We start from the raw sequence: 18345 nt of genomic DNA on the forward strand, positions 1-18345 counted from the left end.
TGGGAACTGAAGTATGTTGTAAAGATACCGTGGAAAGAAAACTTAAATAAAGTGGCCTCAAGCATAACTAAGTATAAGGTTATTACATTTTAAGGTCAAAATTCGCTATCCCAAGCTAGGCTTCACACTTGATTCTCTGCTTACAACAGTGTTTACTTACATATTGGTCTATTCTCAGCAATGTCCATTAAAATGGCTTAGAAAAACAAGAACTTTATCTTACCCTCTTACTAAATAGATGTTAAAACGTGTGGTTACACTTTATTTTTTTATATGTTTTTCCATGGGGGCAAAGCCTTTTCTTGTTAACCTTAGGAAAAATTTTGCTTAGAAAAATTATTTCTATTTGGGGCATTCCTCCTAAATTGCACAGTGATTGTGAAATTCTTTTTTAATAAAACAAAGTTAAACCTGCTTATAAATTCTGGTCTATTAGACAAGCAAATAGTGCTAATAAATTGTTAAAACTGGCTAAAGTTTTGGCTTTTTTCTATGATTTATCCTTTTTGAAAAAGATACATTAGAAATGTTTGATGTCCTATAAAAATGCCTAAGGAAAGATTACATATGCCATTTCTATTAGCAAAAACATACATTATAAAGGACTTACAACTATAATAAATGCAAATTCAAAATTACAGAGTCATTATCACAAGATAAAGAAAACCAGATGACTTCATCAAGTAAAAGAAAACAACTATATCCATCAAAGACTCCAAGCTGGCCGGAGGAAAAAGACTGTATCCAGGTACTTCTAACCTGCTCTTGGACTGCAGAGGGTAAGCTGCCTGCCATCAAATACTCCAGCTTCATCTGGGAATGCGCGAAGGCTTCAGAAGTGTTGGCTGATCATCCGCAACTCACTGATACGCGAGCTCCACAAATAACTGAACTTTTCCTCTTTATTTATTTCTTTGTGTTTCTTAAATCCTTTTATAATTTGATGTTTTAAACTTTGCGTATGATGTTTAATATTTTACTTGGTACGTCCCTAAATGATAAAAATAACGATAATCTTGGTTTTAATGAAGTTATAATCCTTACCTTACTCTAAACTAGTTTGCATATTTAAAAAATTCAAGTATTTTCACTGTCTTTATGAAAAACACTTTTCTCATTATTTAATTTGGATTAATAAATCTAGCTTTTAAATTGACCAAAAAAAAAAAACTTATTTTAAATCTTCCAAATGAAACTCCATTTTGGTTTATCTATATTTTAAATCCAAATTCTTACAGCCAGAACAAATAAACATATTTCCACATATATGTATGTGTGTGTATACACATATAGAAACATACATGTTTTTATTAATGCTAAAAATGTTAAGACAACTAAGTGCCCTATAACATGCCTATGTTAACAAAGTATTGTTAACTCCATTTACTATAGCTAGACATGACCAAAATTTAGGGTTTAATCTTCTTATCCATATTATTGTAAAGACACCAATCTCTAATAACAAGAACATTTATGGTCTTTATATCGTAAGTCCTAATGGTTTTTGACTAACATTTAATATGTCTTACTGTACAGTTATAATTTTAAAATCAATTAAATAATAGTTGTATTCTACTAATGAAAAAGAAATGAATAATACTATACTTCTTAGGATTCTTATTGCTGTAATAAAACACTGACACCAAAATCAGATACTTGAGAAGAAAGGAATTTATTCCAGCTTACAACTCTCAGCTCACAGTCCATCACTGAGAGCAGTCAAGGCAGGAACTCACACTGGGTAGTAACCTGCAGGTAAGAACTAATACACAGGATATGGAGGAATGATGCTTAGTGGCTTGTTCCTCATTACTTCCTCAACCAGATTTATTTATTTATTTATTTATTCCTTTCTTTTTATTGGATATTTTTTATTTACATTTCAATTGTTTTCTCCTTTCCAGGTCTCCCCTTTGGAAGCCCCTTATCCCATCTCCCTTCCCCTGACTCTCCCATCTCCCCTCCCCCTGACTCTCCCATCTCCCCTCCCCCTGACTCTCCCATCTCCCTTCCCCCTGACTCTATGAGGGTGCTCCTCTACCCACCCACCTACTCTTCCTGCCCTGGCATTCCCCTACACTGGGGCATGGAACACCCTTGGGCCGAAGGGCCACTCCTCCCATTGACATCTAACAAGGCCATCCTCTGCCACATATGAGGCTGGAGCCATTAGTTGTCCAGTTCCTGGGAGCTTGGGGTGGGGTCTGGCTGACTGACACTGTTGCTCCCCCCATGGGGCTGCAAACCCCCTCAATTCCTTCAGTCCCTTCTCCAACTCCTACATCAGGGACCCTGAGCTCAGTACAATGGTTGGCTGTGAGCATACAGCTCTGTATTTGTCAGGCTCTGGCAGAAGAGACAGCCATATCGGGCTCCTGTCAGCTAGCACTTCCTGGCATCCACAATAGCGTCCTGGTTTGGTGACTGTATATGGGATCTCAACCAGATTTCTTATACCATTCAAAACCACTAGCCCAAGGTTGGCACGGCCACAGTGATCTGGGACCTCCCATATAAGTCATCAATCAAGAAAATGTTAAACACTTAAGGTAATACTCAACATCCTTAGCCGTCAGGGAACTGCAAATCAAAACTATGAGATTCCATCTTATACCTGTCAGAATGGCTAATATCAATAACACAAGTGACAGCTCATGGAACACTCATCCATTGCTGATGGTAGTGCAAACTTGTGCAGCCACTATGAACATCAACATGGTGGTATCTTAGAAATGCAGGAATTGGTCTATCTCAAGATACAGCTATACCACTTTTGGGGGTATACCCAAAGGCCACTTTATCCTACTACAAGAACACTTGCTCCAACGTGTTCATTGCTGCTCTATTCAATATTGCTATTCATAATAGTCAGAAACTGAAAACAACCTAGATATTCCTCAACTGAAGAATGGATAAAGAAAATATAGTACATTTACACAATAAAATATATTACTCAGTTGTTGAAATAAAATGACATCATGACATTAGCAGTCAAATGGATGGATCTAGAGAAAATCATCCTTAGTGAGATAGTACAGAAAGATAAATATGGCACAGAGTTACCTGTATGTGCCTATTAGCCATTAAATAAACCATAATCAAGCTACAATCTAAAGACCCAGAGAGGTTAGACTTAGAGGAAGAAGCTGGGAGCGGGTGTGTCACACAGATCTCCTCAGGAGGGGGATAGAATAGATTTTATGGGTGGATTGGGGGTGGGGGAACTGGAATGGGAACGAGCAAATCACGTGGCGAAGGGGGAGGGGAGCTAGGGTTGAGGGAGGCAATCCAGAAAGAGACAGCTGGAATTGAGGGCCATTTGTGAATCACATGGAAAGCTAGTGCAATGAAAAGTTTCCAAAATATATGAAAGAGGTCCTAATGAAGTCTCCAAATAATGAGGGAGATGGAGTCCCCGTTGGCCATCTCTTGTCACCAAATGAAGCTTCCAGTACCAGAACTGGGCTACATCTAGTTGAGTCGTTGGCCAAAGGGGTCCTGTGGAGATCTCTTAACAACCTAGGCTGCTGCCAAGACAATAGGTTGCTCTCCACAAACTGACAGCAAGGCCCCATTGCTGAAGACAACACCCACACAATGTACTGAACATGGAGAAGTGGAGCTGATGCCAATATAGAACCTTCACCCCTACACTCCAGAGTCTTTGGTGTAGGAAGGCACTTTGCAGCTACCAAAAGAGAAACATAAACACCTAGCCAGACAAAAATCTTAGCTATTCAATCTGTCCTGCCTATAAAAATATGCTAGGGCAACGGTGTCAAAAAGCTTATGGGGATAACCAAGCAATGTCTGATTTGACTTAAGGCCCATTTCACTACATGCAACCCATACCCAGCACTGCTTGGGTGACCAAGAACCAGAGACTAGAGAGCCCACAGACCTATGGTAAAACAAATACTACTGGTCTAAAAAAAAAAAGAAAAGGTAACAATGAAATGTCTCCTAGTGCTATTCTGCTAGACTCAAAGATCAGTGCCTTGTGAATAAATACAGAAACCCACAGCCAGACATTATACAGTAAGACCGTGGAACACATAGGTCTAAATGGGATGGCTCCATCAAATCCATCTTTCAGAGGTCAGGGAAGTCCTCAGAGGAGGAGGCTGGGAGAACGCAAGAGCCAAAGGGATGGAAGACAGCAGAGGACAAGTTCCTCTAAATCAACTGAGTAAAGCTCATATGAACTCACAGAGGCTGACGCAGCAAACACAGGGCCAACCCCGATCTACCCAGGTCCTCTGTGTATTGTATGTATTGTAGCTTTCAGTTTAGTATTGTAATGGGATGCCTAAGTGTGTGAACGAGCAGGCCTTTTCTTGTGAATGCTTTCAGGCCCCTTTTTCTTTTGTTGATTTGTCTTGTCTGACTCTGATATAAGGTGTTTTATTTTAGCTTTTTATTTTGTTATGTTTTGTGGTTACCTCTTAGGAGTCTGTTCTTTTCTAATGAGTGACAGAAAGCTAGTGGATCCAGAAGGGAAGGGAGGTGGAGAGGAACTAGGAGTAGTAGAGGGAGGGGGAATTGTAATCATAATACAGTATATGGGAAAAGAATCTGTTTTTAATAAGGGGGTGTCCTATAGACTTGCCTACAGGTCAGTATGGGGGGGGCGCATTTTCTCAACTGAAGTTCTTTCTTCAAAAAATGACTATAGTTTGTGTCTGGTTGACATAAAACTAGCCAGGACACTATATGCCACATATAAATGTTATGCCAGATACAGAGAGCAAACAGAAAGAAAAAAAATCAAATCTGGATAATGATGGCTAAGAGTTTTGATACAATCTAGAAGTTTCTTTCTAAATGGCTTTACCAGTTATCTTACTCCCTCGAAGGCTTCTGCCCACGGCTCAGACTCGTCTACAGCAGATCCTAGGAATGAGACTCTCGAGCTATGTCAAATAACACTCGTGCGACACTTGTCTAACAGGGGTATATGAAGAATTCTGAAAGGAAGACGCTGTGTCTGCAAAGCCGAGGAACCCATTAGGACTGCAGTGACTCAGAGAGGGTGGTATGTGTTGCAGGTCCAGATGGTAACTGTAATTTATCTCCAACTGTCTTCAGACCCTCACAAAGCCATTCCTTGCCAACTTCTGTAGTGGACCCAACATCCTGTGGCTGACAGATAAAACCGGATCTAACACCATGTGGGTAGCAGATAAAGACCCTTTTGGAATGTATTAACTTATCAAATTATAGTTTCCAAACATCAAAGGGCCAAGAATTCTATCAGATAGCATCTGAGGCAGATAACAGATTTCTCTCTTGGCTGTAACCTACCTCTGATGTTCCCACCAAATGTATTTGAAAAATGTTTTGATTTATGGCTTTCTTTGTTCTGTTACCATAAAACTTCATGACACCTTTTGGCATTGGAATCCGCACTGTGGGGAAACTTAGATCAGTGTTCCTATAGAGGGTGATCACTCATCTTGACTACAGTGTAAACTCTCTCTTATCCCTTTTCAATGGGAGTTGGGATTTTGCATCAACACAGTTCAAGGAGCCTCCCTGTTTGGCAGTACAGTAATGTTCAACCTCCTTCCACATTTTCATTTCCAGCTTCTCCACCCAGACTCTCAGCCAGCAAACCTGGGTCCTTCGTGAGTATCCTTTGAGATTCACAGAGATTAACTTTGTGACCAAGGGCTCATCCAGCTTGGTAAATATTTCATATTTGTTGAAGAGGATGTTCAGTCACTATTTAGTGGACATCAGTATAAACATATGCCTCTTCAAGGGAGTCCATTAGCTGCCATTAAAAGTTCCATTGCCCCAGTAATTCCCTGTTCTCTTGATCTTTGTTTTTTTTGAGACATGTTTAACAGCAACAACAAAAACGACCTCTTCTGGAGATGGACTTAGCAATATTTCCTTGTAATTTTGTGAGGTTTTGCTTTGTGTATTTAGAAGCCATGTTGTTAGTCTCATGACACCCCACCCCTTAGAGTCTGCTTTGTCTGGTGTTATTTTACAGTTTTCCCAGCTTTTGCAGCTTGCTTTGTAGCTATCTGAGCAATGCTGAGAATCCTCTTATACCTGTTTCAGAATATGGGCTTCAATTTTGAGACCCTTGGCTTTATGCAGGTGTTTCTCTTTCAGTTCTCTGCCCGTGGCAGTCCCCAGGGCTCATTCCTACCCTCTATGAAAATAAGACAACCCTAGCACCATCTCCTGAAAGTTCACACCCAAGTCAGACATCCCAGCAGACTGCCATGACCTTACCTCCAGTTCATGTCTCATTTTCACGTGATTTAGCAACAAGGTCAGCTGTATGTATGTAATAACAGTCTTGATGAATGTGGCACTTCCTTTTGAATTGCTGAGAAAAAGGAATTGACCTTTACTGAATATTTTCATTCTTTTCTTTTTTAAGATTTTTTTTTTTAGTTTGCATGCACATGTGGCCTCATGGTGTGTGTGTGTGTGTGTGTGTGTGTGTGTGTGTGTGTGTGTGTGTGTATGTGCATGTTAGCATCTGTGGGTGGTTGTACATGCTACTGCTCATGCATGGAGTATACAGAGGTAAGGCATTGACTTCAGCTGTATTTCTCTGTCAATCTTGATCTTAGTTTTTGAGATAGGATGTCTCAGTGAACCTGGACCTTATTGGTTCAGTTAGTGGGCCAGCAAGGCTCTAGGATCAACTTGTTTCTGCTCTCTAAGCACTGGACTCGTAGATGCACACCCCAATACTCCCACAAGTTACATGCTCCTCTCTTCTGGCACAGCCAGCCCTTTATCTCCTGAGCCATCTCTTCAGCCCATAATATTCATTTTCAATGCTTCAGCCTCTGAAGTAATCCATTCTCGGTTCAATCTTACTTACTTTTCACAAGGTCATATAGAGTATATTCCATTGCATCACAGTCTTATAAGTTTGAAAGGTAAGGCTTATGGGGCAGAATAACTTAATATCATATAATTAGCAAACAGTGGTGTTAGATATTCAAACTTCGGGACCACCCACATATCTCTTCTTAAATCACACAAGAGTTTTGTTAAGTAAGAAAACTGGGTAGTTTAGTTATTCATAATGTGTAACATCTCTGACAGTCATATGGGGGGATATAATACACACTACAATGTAAAAATGGGCAAGGAGCCAGGATAAGCCATTTACAACAAAACACATTCAATAGTGAGCACAGGAAGGGATGGGTAATCCTGTTGCCAATCAAATACCATGTTAACTAAAATACGGTGCTGCTGCCAGTCTCTCCTAAGCTTCTTGTCACAGTAAATGCAGTATTTAATAAGCACTGAGAGAAGTGTGCTTTTGAAACACGAGGTGTTGATGCTGGGTGAGGGACGGGTCACATACCAAGGTCTCTTGGAGTGGAAGAAGAGAGCACGTTCCCAGGCTTCTCACATTCTCCCTAGTCAAGGCTTTAGTAAGCCTCTTATGAACCATGAACACTGTCACTGTGCACTCAGGAAAGTCTGCTTGCAGACCAGAGTGTGCTGGTGGCGGTGGAAGGTACATAACATCACACACTAGTTTTCTCATGGCCTGGAAGAAGAAAATGCATCCTCTGGTTTCATCCCACTTTGGTCCTCCAAAGGCTCTAAGTGGATTCAGCATTGAGAAGCACTAACAGATGTGTGCTTATAAAAGAGAATATACTGTTTGTAGGTAGAGGTACATCACACCCCTAGTCCTCTCTCCGAGTAGAAGATGGATGCACATTTACGGGCCTCTGACGTTCTCTCTTAGTTATATCAGAGGAATGAAAACTAAAATTTTGGTTAATTCCCAGCATCAGTTAGAGCGGCAACGCTCAACCTGTGGGTCATGAACCTTTGGGGGCCGAATGACCCTTTCACAGAGATCGCCTAAGACCAGTGGAAAACACAGACACTTACAATACAATACGTTACAGAAGCAAAATTACAGTTATGAAATGGCAACAAAAATAATGTGATGGTTGGGGGTCACCACGACATGAGGAACTGTATTAAAGGTCAGAGTTTAGGAAGGTTGAGATCCACTGGGTTACACTGAAGGACAACGAGCACTCACTACCACTCATAGCTAATAGGAGCTTCAACTGAGATCTGGAGGGGGAACACAGATATGGAATATTCTATTTTTAAAAAGCTTTAAATTATTTATATTACTTGGGGAAATCCTATATTTTTAGTGGAATTACAGATTATAGAACTTTAACAGTATATTAAAGATGAAAACATTTATGTACACATACTTGAATATCAAATGCCTTTTATATTAGTTTTTGTAAATGCCATTCAGTATAAATATATACGTGTGTTTATGTGTATGCATATATATATTACTTGGAAGTGTCAACAGTTCTTTCTATATGAAAGGATTGTGTAAGATTTAGCTTCTTTTAAATCTGCATAACATGATTTTGCTACAATAATTACATGTAAATCTAATATTCCCCAGTTCAGCTTCTCATAAATAATATGTAGCCTGACTGAGAATCGAGACACTAAGCCTCTAAAACCGCAGCTTGTATTGAAAACATAAGATGATTTCCGCTTTCTGCTCCATATGATGTCAGAGAAAAATTTCAAGAGAAAAACTTGAATTGACAAAAATGATGATCTTGTTACATCCCATGAATAATATGTGTGTGTATATATAAACACATACATGTATGTTTGCATATACATACATATACCTATATCACTTCTGTAATGTTTCATACCAAAAATTGGGGGATGAGAAGAAGTAGAAGAGAAGAAAGAGGAGGAAAAGGAAGAAGAAGGAGGAAGAGGTAGAGGAGGAGGAGGAAGAAGGGAGAAGAGGTGGAGGAAGAAGTGGAGGAGGAGGAGGAAGATGACTTACTTTTTTACACTTTCAAGTTTTTTTCCAACAAACAAAATTAATTGGTTAATTAAAATTAAGGAAGTTGAAGAAGGGGGCTGATGTAAATCTACAAAATAAATACCTGGCTTTGCCACTAAATCACGTGAACGATTCTATCCACCAAAGCTTGATAAATATTATGTAAATCATAAAATTGCCCAGTATACTCCTTAAGCGTAGAATAGAGATAAAGGCATTTGTATTCCAACACCAGGATATGTGAAAAATCCAACAAATTCAACCATTATTCATCTATACTATGAGTAATTGATTAAGAATTGCTTGGGTTGCCAGGCAGTGGTGGCGTATACCTTTAATCCCAGCACTTGGGAGTCAGAGGCAGGAGGATTTTTGAGTTTGAGGCCAGCCTGGTCTACAGAGTGAGTTCCAGGACAGCCAGGACTACACAAAGAAACCCTGTCTCGAAAAACCAAAAAAATAGAAAGAAAAAAAGGAATTGCTTGGGTAAACATTTCTTAGAATCATCGACCACGAATAGAGAAAAAGATCTTAGAGGCAAGGATGCAGGGTCAGTGAGGTGAAACAACTGCAGCTGCTTGCCTCTAGACGGACAACACGTGACAGTTCCCACTTCCTCTCCTACACCTTTCGTCGGAGACGGAAGGGAGCTGTGCTCTGGGTGACTCGGTAATATTTCTCATGGAAATGTCAGGCGTGTGCTTGTGAGAAATGCACCCCCTGTTCAAAGTGAACCACAAATCCACTTTGCTCTCCCCCTTTCAGAAGGCAAGATCTGGAGCCTGGATCTGATGAAGTCAATGTGACCTCCCCAGAGAGAACCAGCTTTCCTTGCTTCCTCCTGTCTTCAACAAAACCCCTTCCCTCCTACTTTAGAGACATAACCGAGATACCTGGAATCAACGAGTCTGTTGATCTTTGCACATTTGGTTCTGCGGGGTGGAGGTCACTTGAGAGAAGTCTATTATTCGCGCAGGACAGGACTCCTGTCTACTTCCTCTGGAGCCCTTTCCTTTCAAGTTTCCTTATTCCTTTAGCCACAGCCTATCAACAGCTTGTTTACAAATCCCAGCCTCCACCCGAGGAAGCTCTTGAAGCTTTCAAAGCCCCATTAGGCTAATGTCTCCATGCATTACATAAGACACCTCTCCCAGAGAATTCTTTTCCCTTTGGAAATAGACATAAATAAGGGAAACACATGTTCTGAGACGTGCCCTGTGCCAAGTCCTTAGGAATGGCTTTAAGATCACAACAGCTCACAGTACAAGATTAGCAAAACCGGTCCTTCCTGTCTCTAACTAAATAATTTCTACTAAGCCAAGCTGGATATCAACCCCTTTTCTATTTCTACTTTCTATCACTTCAGTGTATAATTCTCGGTCTTTTCCAAATACCAGGATCATCAATATAGCTATTTTATTCTTTATACATTTGTAATCTTCACTGAAGACATCAAGCACCCCACGAGCATGTACTACAAACACCCAGCTGAGAAAGTAGAGAGGGTTTTCTTCTTTCCAGTAACACCTTCATAAAGTGATACACCCCCCCGTTACAAATCCTCTGGAAGTGATTTCTTTAATGCGTTGAATCCAGAATGGACTTGGAGCCGAATAAGAAGAGACCATTCTGTCTTTCCTCACCTGCCGAAAGCAGTGGTACCTTACAGCTATTCCATTATGATCTGATTTGTGGGTGGGTTGAAAGAGATGGTGTGTGTGTAGAATTCTGGAACATGAGGGCGGTAATCCATCAGCAATGACTAGCAAGGTTTCCATGACCCCAGTGTAAAGTAGGGGCATAGACTAAGTCTCAAGGCACAGGTAATGCCGTTTGCAAATTCCTACTGCCATAGAATTCACTCTTAAAAGCAAGTCTGTGGCAGAGCCTAACGTGTTAACTTCATTAGAGTAGAGCTGCTTTGCTCGGAAGCACAGGGAAGAGAAGAAAACCCCCTCCCCAAGCTCTTCTCCTCAGGCTCCTGGACACCATGCCTCTTCTGTTGCTGAGAATGACCTCAGCTGGAATGACTGGCAGAGTAAAGGAAGGAGCCTTCTTGTATCAGCAAGGAAGGCTGTCACATGATGAAGACCGAGAAGCAGTGTCCTAGAACATTCATTAATGTCACTCCTGATTAAAAAGTTCTGATACCAGTGCATTATAGAAGTAGAAGTCAAACAGAACTGTGACATCACTGTCAACTGCATGGTCACAAGAGAGAGAATACTGCTGCAGTTGTCCAGCTGAGGCAAAAGACCCAAAAGTCCTCAACACAGAATACTGCTGCCATCGCATGTCCAGACAACCTCTGCTCAACTAACCTAACCCATGATTGTCACCCTTACACAATCTTCAACACACTTACAAGTGAAACATATGTTCAATTGAGACAGTAGGAATAAAGGGAATAAAGCAGAGTGGTAGATTTCAGAAGCACATTGTCTTTTGTGCTGTTGAAGAGGATGAGCTGCTATTGACACTCTAATAACATCATTACAAAGCATTTCTAAATGCCAGAGGTGGCGGGCTCAGCAGAAGTGATGACGTTCATACGCCTTGGAAGCATATGGATTCCAAGTTTCAGTTATCAAAAGTTCCCCAGTTTTGCAGGTAAGGAAACTTCAGGGGCTTTGAGATCCTGGACAATGAGCCTGAAAACCAAGCCAACAAATGGCAGCAGGAGTATTAGAATCCAAGAGAGCAGAGTTATGCTCTACAGCCTTTGATTAAATATGCTGGACATACTGGAATTCTCAAAGATCCTGCACAACGGGACCTTCCATGTAGTACGTCACAAATGTGGTTCACACTTAAGAACAAAACATGTCATAAATCAGACATGTCATAATTAAGAGCATACAGGACAGTGGCCTTTGTCAACATAACTGTCAGGGCCTAGGCAAAATATCAATGCCTAGATGGAATGTTAAGGCCTATGTGAAATGTTAAGGCCTAGGTAACTGTCACCTGGGTAGCCCCCCATTATAAGGAAACTTTCTAATGCTGGGGTCCAGGAATCACCTCACAAACCACACAAACACTGATCTCAGTCAGACAGAAATAGTTTATTGAGTGAATGCCCCAGGACTGACCAATCAGGGCCACAGTCCAGAGTTGGGAACTGAACCTTGACCCTGAGTTAAGATTCTACAGGGTTTTTAAAGCCCAAATCCACAAACATCTGTGCCAAGTTATTTCACCAATCAGGATTTAGGAATAGGAGATTCACTTAGGAACGTGTCTTTGTTGTACATTATCCAAAACAGTATTGTTTCCATAGGTTAGGGTGTTCAACTGTGGCGGGGGATTTGTCTAACCTTCATGTCAACTTGTCTACCAGGATGGGACTGTGTTGTCTAGCCTTCATATGTTAACTTGTCCTTTACCTAGGTCCTAACAGTAACAGCAAGAAAAGAAGTATTATTTAACTTTGTTGGCGTAAATATTTCTGACATCATCTGGTTGTACAATATACAGCCCACAATGAAAAATGATCACTAAGAAAGACAAATTCTCCCTGAGTTTTGGGAAAGTACATGTAAGCCACACTACTCTGCCCAAACAACATAAAACTGGGGGGTGGGGGGGTGGGGAGGAAGATAGGAATACTGGCTCAAGTAAGTATATAAACAAAGTTCAGGGATAATCTAAACTTTCATTTATGTAGTCTCGAAGTAATATTTAATTAATAAAGTTGAGGTTTAATGCCTAGCAAAGTGATGTGCGCAGAACAGGCGCTCTGAGGTATCACTGCAGAACAAATGGCTGAATTCATAGACGTAATGTTAAGGACACATAGGCATTGTTCTTTCACACACTTGAACAGTTTTTTAAACTCCACCATGTAGATCCCATGACATTTCCTGGTTGGCAACGGTTTCCTTTTGATTTGAATCCCAGGATCTCTAACTCAAACAAAGGAAAGGAAGTACCATCCATCTTGAGAGAGAAAAGGAAACAAAGCCGCCCCCCCACCCCCAAATATTGTAGAGCAAGAACAAAGCTGTTTTTACTCTGAGACACGGGGATAAGAAGACCAATCTCTAGCGACCGCTTCTACCGAAAGGTTTTATTCACATTTGAGAAAATACAAACCCATTCTCTGTTAAAGCATGTGAACACTTCACATAAATATATATCTTTAAAACCACACAGTGGCGACTGGAAGAGACTCTCAGTATGCACAGCTAATATCAACAGTCTTGAACTCAGGCCAAGAAAAACACTGCTTTTTCTCAAAAGCATCTCAGTGCCCTGAGGACTCAATAGAGAATCAATATGCGCTCAAAGATCACTATTCATTCTTTATAGGATCCCCTAAAAATAACCCAAGCATAAGAATACAAATATCTCCAATTATTTTCACACAGTAAGATGCTAGCTTAGATCTAGACTGCCCAAAGTGTTTAGCAAACTTCCGTCCTGTTTGAAAGGAAAACCAATCAGACAAACAAAGGTTTGTGCAAGACAATGACGATGCCTAGCACACATTTTACATCATCTAACAGTGGCATCCTTTCACCAAAGGCAAATCTGAGGTCCTCTGAGCATGCTCCATCCTTAGGACAATCAATAGCATTATCTGTCCGGTGTTCACATCTCTGTTTTTGCATAAGGCTTTTATCTCATTTTAGCAACATCAAACAACAAATGATGCAAGATGCCTATAACCTTGGTGCTCGATGTGAACTTAGCAGCTTTCGCAGGAGCCGCCAGCAGAGCGAAAGCACTGCAGTTCATTCTGGCACACAGTGGTTCTGCCAAATGGCAGATCGGAGGGGACAATTAAACTGGCTAGCCGAACCGTACAGCAGGTAAAATAGAGCCTTAAAGCCAATGAGGGAGCACCCTCCTTTCCAAGAGATAAACAGTATGAAGAAAGAGGAGAAGGAAGAGGAGAAGGAAAGAAACAAAGGAAGGAAGGAAGGAAGGAAGGAAGGAAGGAAGGAAGGAAGAAAAAAAGGAAAGAAGGAAGGAAGGAAGGGAAATGTGAGGTAACTGTACTTTCAAAACTAACAAATTAAGTAAAAGAAGTAATAAAGTAATCAGAACTGAGCGGAATATAGGCTTCCACAATTTTACTCTGTGCTTCTGTCATTCCCATGAAAACGTATAAGGCATGGTAGAATATCTGACATGGCCATAGGAGACATATCAAACTAGGGGTTTAATTTTCATTACTATTTTATTTCCCTAAATGGTTGGAGCTATAGTCACAGTGGTAGTTATAGAAGACAAAGTATTTACAGCTACAGAGGTTACATATTAAACTGCCCTGGGTTCTGGTATGGTAGTTGCCAGAAGAAACCTGCAAGGAATGACAAAGCATTTTTTTTAATTAACAAATGCACTTGCTTTGATTTTTGACTATGCAAAGCTAAGCATACATTTTAAACGCATCCGTCAGTGAAACTGAATTCCAGTAGGTCTCAGCTTTTAAGAATACAGAACCGGATTCAGAGAGTGGTCCACACACATCTTTATCCTTAAGATTAGAAACATTTCTGCTGTTTACAAAATATAAACAGTATACATTACTTGAGACAAAATATGAACAATATGCATTACTTGGCCACCAGATTTGCCTTTCTGTCTGCTTCCTTTCCTTCAGGGAAACTAGACACAGGCGAAAGTGGAATAAAATCCCTGGTTTGGAAAGGGTACCTAATAAACAACAAAGTAATCCACACAACAAAACCACATACCAACACCCCACAGGACAACAATTGTACAGTGTTACCCAGACTATTTTTTAATTGTATTTTCCCATTGTTTCAAAATATATGCTTGCTCTTAAGAGAAAAAGGAAGACTTGGTTAGTAAACGAATCTGGAAATCTCTGATTTCCCAAGGTGCTATTGAAATCCCCACACCCTTCCTTAAGAAGAGAAACATATAAGGGAGATGCCTGGAAGGAAGTACCCCTTACTTGAATTCTCAGTTGGATTTCCCCGGCTCTGTAATAGGTTCTCTCCAGTTTTCGTTCTCAAATTTCCAGAGAAGCAAGCACATACAGGCAAACATGCGCGGTATATCTACCACTGAACATGGAGACAGCACCAACACCGGTAATCACAGCCAACCACCGTGACAGTGAGACCTGGGTGTCCTTTTAAAGCTCTTTGGAACCACTGCCTACAGCTCTCGTTCCCACACAGTTCCACTTCCACCAAGAACTTTAAAAGCTCAGAAAGACAAAACAGGTTGCACCAAAGAGACAAGAAGGAAAGCAGAATGTGCGATTTGGAGACAAGGGTTTTACTGCGAAATGATTAACAGTGGCCAGCTGCCCAAAAGTGTAGCGTTATTAGAAAATGCCAACCCAGTCTCCAGACACCCGTGTCAAGTCATGGAGAAAAGTAAGTAAGTAATAGTGGTCACTGTCTAAAAGTAAGAATAGTAATAACGATTGTCACCACAGCCATCCGTACAGCTGCACGTGGAGCCACTCCTCCCGGCTCCACCACTTCAGCCTCCGGGCATCCTGCGCTGCCCGCAGCAGAATTAGGGGACACTGGCCTAGAGTGGCGAAATCAGTGGGTGGATTGAGTGGGAGGGACGTGTGGGCGGGGCATGGAGCCCCGCCCCTCGTTCTGGTACGCCCAGCCCTCGTGCGCCTGCGCCTCCCACCCGGCTAGCCTGAGGGTGCGGGGCGCGGAGGGAGTTGAGGGGGGAGCCTGGTTGGTGGTGCTTACTATGAGCATAACATTCGGCTGTAATAGGGCTTGGGGATGCTGCTAATGGAGCTGCGTCCTGCAGAAACATGGAGACCTAACAGGAGACCTCGCTAGACAGTCACTGGCAGCCAGGACTCAGGGACAAAGGAGATGGACATGAGAAATCTGGTCTGTTTGCTTGAAGGCAAGGTCCGTAGGACACTTGGGGGCAAGGGAGTCAGTCTCCTTACCAACTAGAGAAGGAAACTTGTTGTGGCGGGCGGGCTCGCGCTGCTAGCCGGCAAATCAGGAGCGAGCGCTGGCCTGCAGTTACCTTTCGCGGGTAAACCGCTCCTCTGCACCGCAACCGGGTACTCTGCCAGGCGTCCCGCGGAGCAGCACAGTGCCAGGCACTTTTGAGGTTGCCCTGAAAACAAACACTCATTTTTTTTTTTCCGGGAAGGAGGGGAAGGAGGACATCTGGTGTCCTTATTTCCCTATTCTCTGGGATTCCCCTGCCATCCTGGAACATATCATCGTATTAAAGCCTGTCTTACTTTAGAGTTGCGTAACTATGAACAGATTAAGTCAGCCGAGAGTTAAAACAAGCCATTGCCATACAAGAAAACAGTTTGTGTATGGTTAGATATTGTGGGATTTCAGAGGCCTTTACATTTTTGTTGTTGTTGTTTTTTAACCAAAATTCCCTCTAGTTCTATACTGATAGTATCTGGGAGGTAGTGAATGAATGAAATGTCATGCCTATATTGCAGGAGGTGGGGGGGGTCATCATTTACTGACTGAAAATAGCGCTGGCTGCTTGAATTTCGTACTCACACGGGGAAATGTTAGTAAGGTCTTGATTAATAATAGAATATGTCTTATCTATATTAAATTATTAATCTAAATTATTTTAAAGACTGCACCCCTCCCTGTGTAGCCTAGGCTGATCCCCTTGTCTCTGGCTTTCAAGTGTTGGGCTTACAAGTATATTCCCCAACTTCTAATTTTGAATCATTTGGGAAGCAGGGGAATTTGACTCAGTGGTACGGCCTTGCTTGAGACCAGAGTTTCAATATCCAGTACAGAAAGAAAACGTTAAACTTTCTCATTAAACTTTCTGAGTGCCTCTCTGTCTTTCTTAAGCCTATATTAAAAATATGTAATTTTTAAAATGCTTCAAAAATAAGTTTTAAGTGATTATTATTTTTTTACTCTTTTTTCCCCTCCTTATAAAGCTAGCCTGCTTGAACTCAGTATAGTAGCAACACAGAATGGTTTCTGTAAGGATATTTTCTAAGTGATAGCCACTTCTTTTCAGTAACAATTCATTCTCAGGAAGCTGAGTTCTCTTAACCAACAGCTATGAAAAAGAGCATTTGTCACTCACACAATACCCAGCAGCGCCCACTGCTTCTTCGAAGACCCTTACCTCCAAAGCTCCCTAAGTTACCTTTATTAAAGAAGAAGGTCCGTGCAGTACGTACAGGTATGTACAGATATGTGTATTACCCTTAGTGTAGCTTTTTTCATGAAAATTCCTTGCTTTATATAATTTACAATCACAGTAAAGAGAGCTACTAATAACCATAAGGAAAAATGTTTATCATAAGGTAACAGCAACCAAGAACCAGTTCTATAGGTATGTAGGCTCACTCATCGATCCTCATGGGTGGACTTGTCAAATGTGAGTTTACTGACTGCTAAAACTTATTTGAGATCCCCAAAGCCATAGTTCTTCTATTCGTGGGGATGTCTGTTTAGATAAATAAAAATATAAGTTCCCTAACACACATGTACCCAGTACCACCTGGATGGTACAGGATTAACACTGCCTTCCTGTTTCAGCTTCTATAATATAAACATGTGTTCCTTTCCTGGTCTGCTTAACGCCATGGTTTTTTAATTTTTGTGCCTACCCCTCCACTTTTTTATCTGTTTGGTTCATGATATCCATAAGTACAGTGCTGAAGCTCAGTCTAAGCACAAGAACACTGTGATGTGCTTAGCAGAGAACGCCATGTCAGATAAACTTCCTTGATGTGTGTAGTGAGCTCGGCTGTGAGGCCTATGTTAACAAATCAATGGTTTATTCTATATATCAAGGAAGTGTACTTAATCGTGTCTATATATTCAAATATGTCCTTAAATGAAGAACATATAACCACAGATTATGTGTTGATTGGTTGATGAAAATGTTGAGAACAGAGTCTTAAAGGAATCTGACTTGTATTTTTCCCTAGTAGTTCAGTGTAGGGTCATTGAGCACTTGCTAAGTCTTCGCAGACAATGAAGATTGACTGTGTTTATTAAGCACAGTGTAGGAACTGGTGATAAAATAGTTAACAAAACCAGACCTTGCTCTTCATCTTCCATTAGTTTCTGTCAAGTGGGATAGGGCCAGAGAGATGGTTCAGTGGTTAAGCATTGGCTGCTCTTCCTAGAGGACCAGGGTTCGATTCCCAGCAATCACTTGGTGCCTCACAGCTCCAGGGAATCCAGTGCTTTCTTCTGGTCTCTGCAGGCACTGGGCATGAACGTCATGTAGACAAAAACACTCATACATACTTTAAAATATTTTTTTAAAGCCGGGCAGTGGTGGCACACGCCTTTAATCCCAGCACTTGGGAGGCAGAGGCAGGTGGATTTCTGATTTCGAGGCCAGCCTGGTCTACTCTAGGACAGCCAGGGCTATACAGAGAAACCCTGTCTCGAAAAACCAAATATATATATATATATATATATATATATATATATATATATATATGCCACTTTGATAATGTGACTTTATATAATCCCAGTACTCCTGTATTTCTTCATATTTCTCTACTAACTACTACATTTATA

General features: G+C 41.1%; 2 protein-coding genes across 17 annotated transcripts in view; one reads left to right on the forward strand and one right to left on the reverse strand.

The window, feature by feature from the left end:
* Window positions 1-15373, reverse strand: part of Lcp1 (lymphocyte cytosolic protein 1) — a 95671-nt gene extending 80298 nt beyond the window's left edge. For 2 of the 11 annotated variants that reach the window (XM_076930709.1, XM_076930713.1), the window contains exon 1: window positions 15274-15351. The gene's annotated coding sequence lies outside the window, so the exon portion shown is untranslated. Of the gene's footprint in view, window positions 1-9735; window positions 9884-14771 lie in introns of those variants that run through there. The other 9 variants (XM_076930718.1, XM_076930714.1, XM_076930711.1 and 6 more) reach the window with 9 other exon arrangements.
* An 80-nt stretch (window positions 15374-15453) lies between these two features.
* Window positions 15454-18345, forward strand: part of Lrrc63 (leucine rich repeat containing 63) — a 42787-nt gene continuing 39895 nt past the window's right edge. For 2 of the 6 annotated variants that reach the window (XM_034497560.2, XM_076930723.1), the window contains exons 1-2: window positions 15454-15708; window positions 16862-16987. In XM_034497560.2, coding sequence (XP_034353451.1) covers window positions 16864-16987 — 124 coding nt within the window. In that variant the 5' untranslated portion in view covers window positions 15454-15708; window positions 16862-16863. Of the gene's footprint in view, window positions 15709-16819; window positions 16988-18345 lie in introns of all 6 variants that reach the window. The other 4 variants (XM_076930719.1, XM_076930720.1, XM_076930721.1 and 1 more) reach the window with 4 other exon arrangements.

Source organism: Arvicanthis niloticus, chromosome 3 (assembly GCF_011762505.2).
Source record: "Arvicanthis niloticus isolate mArvNil1 chromosome 3, mArvNil1.pat.X, whole genome shotgun sequence".
NCBI lineage: Eukaryota > Metazoa > Chordata > Mammalia > Rodentia > Muridae > Arvicanthis > Arvicanthis niloticus.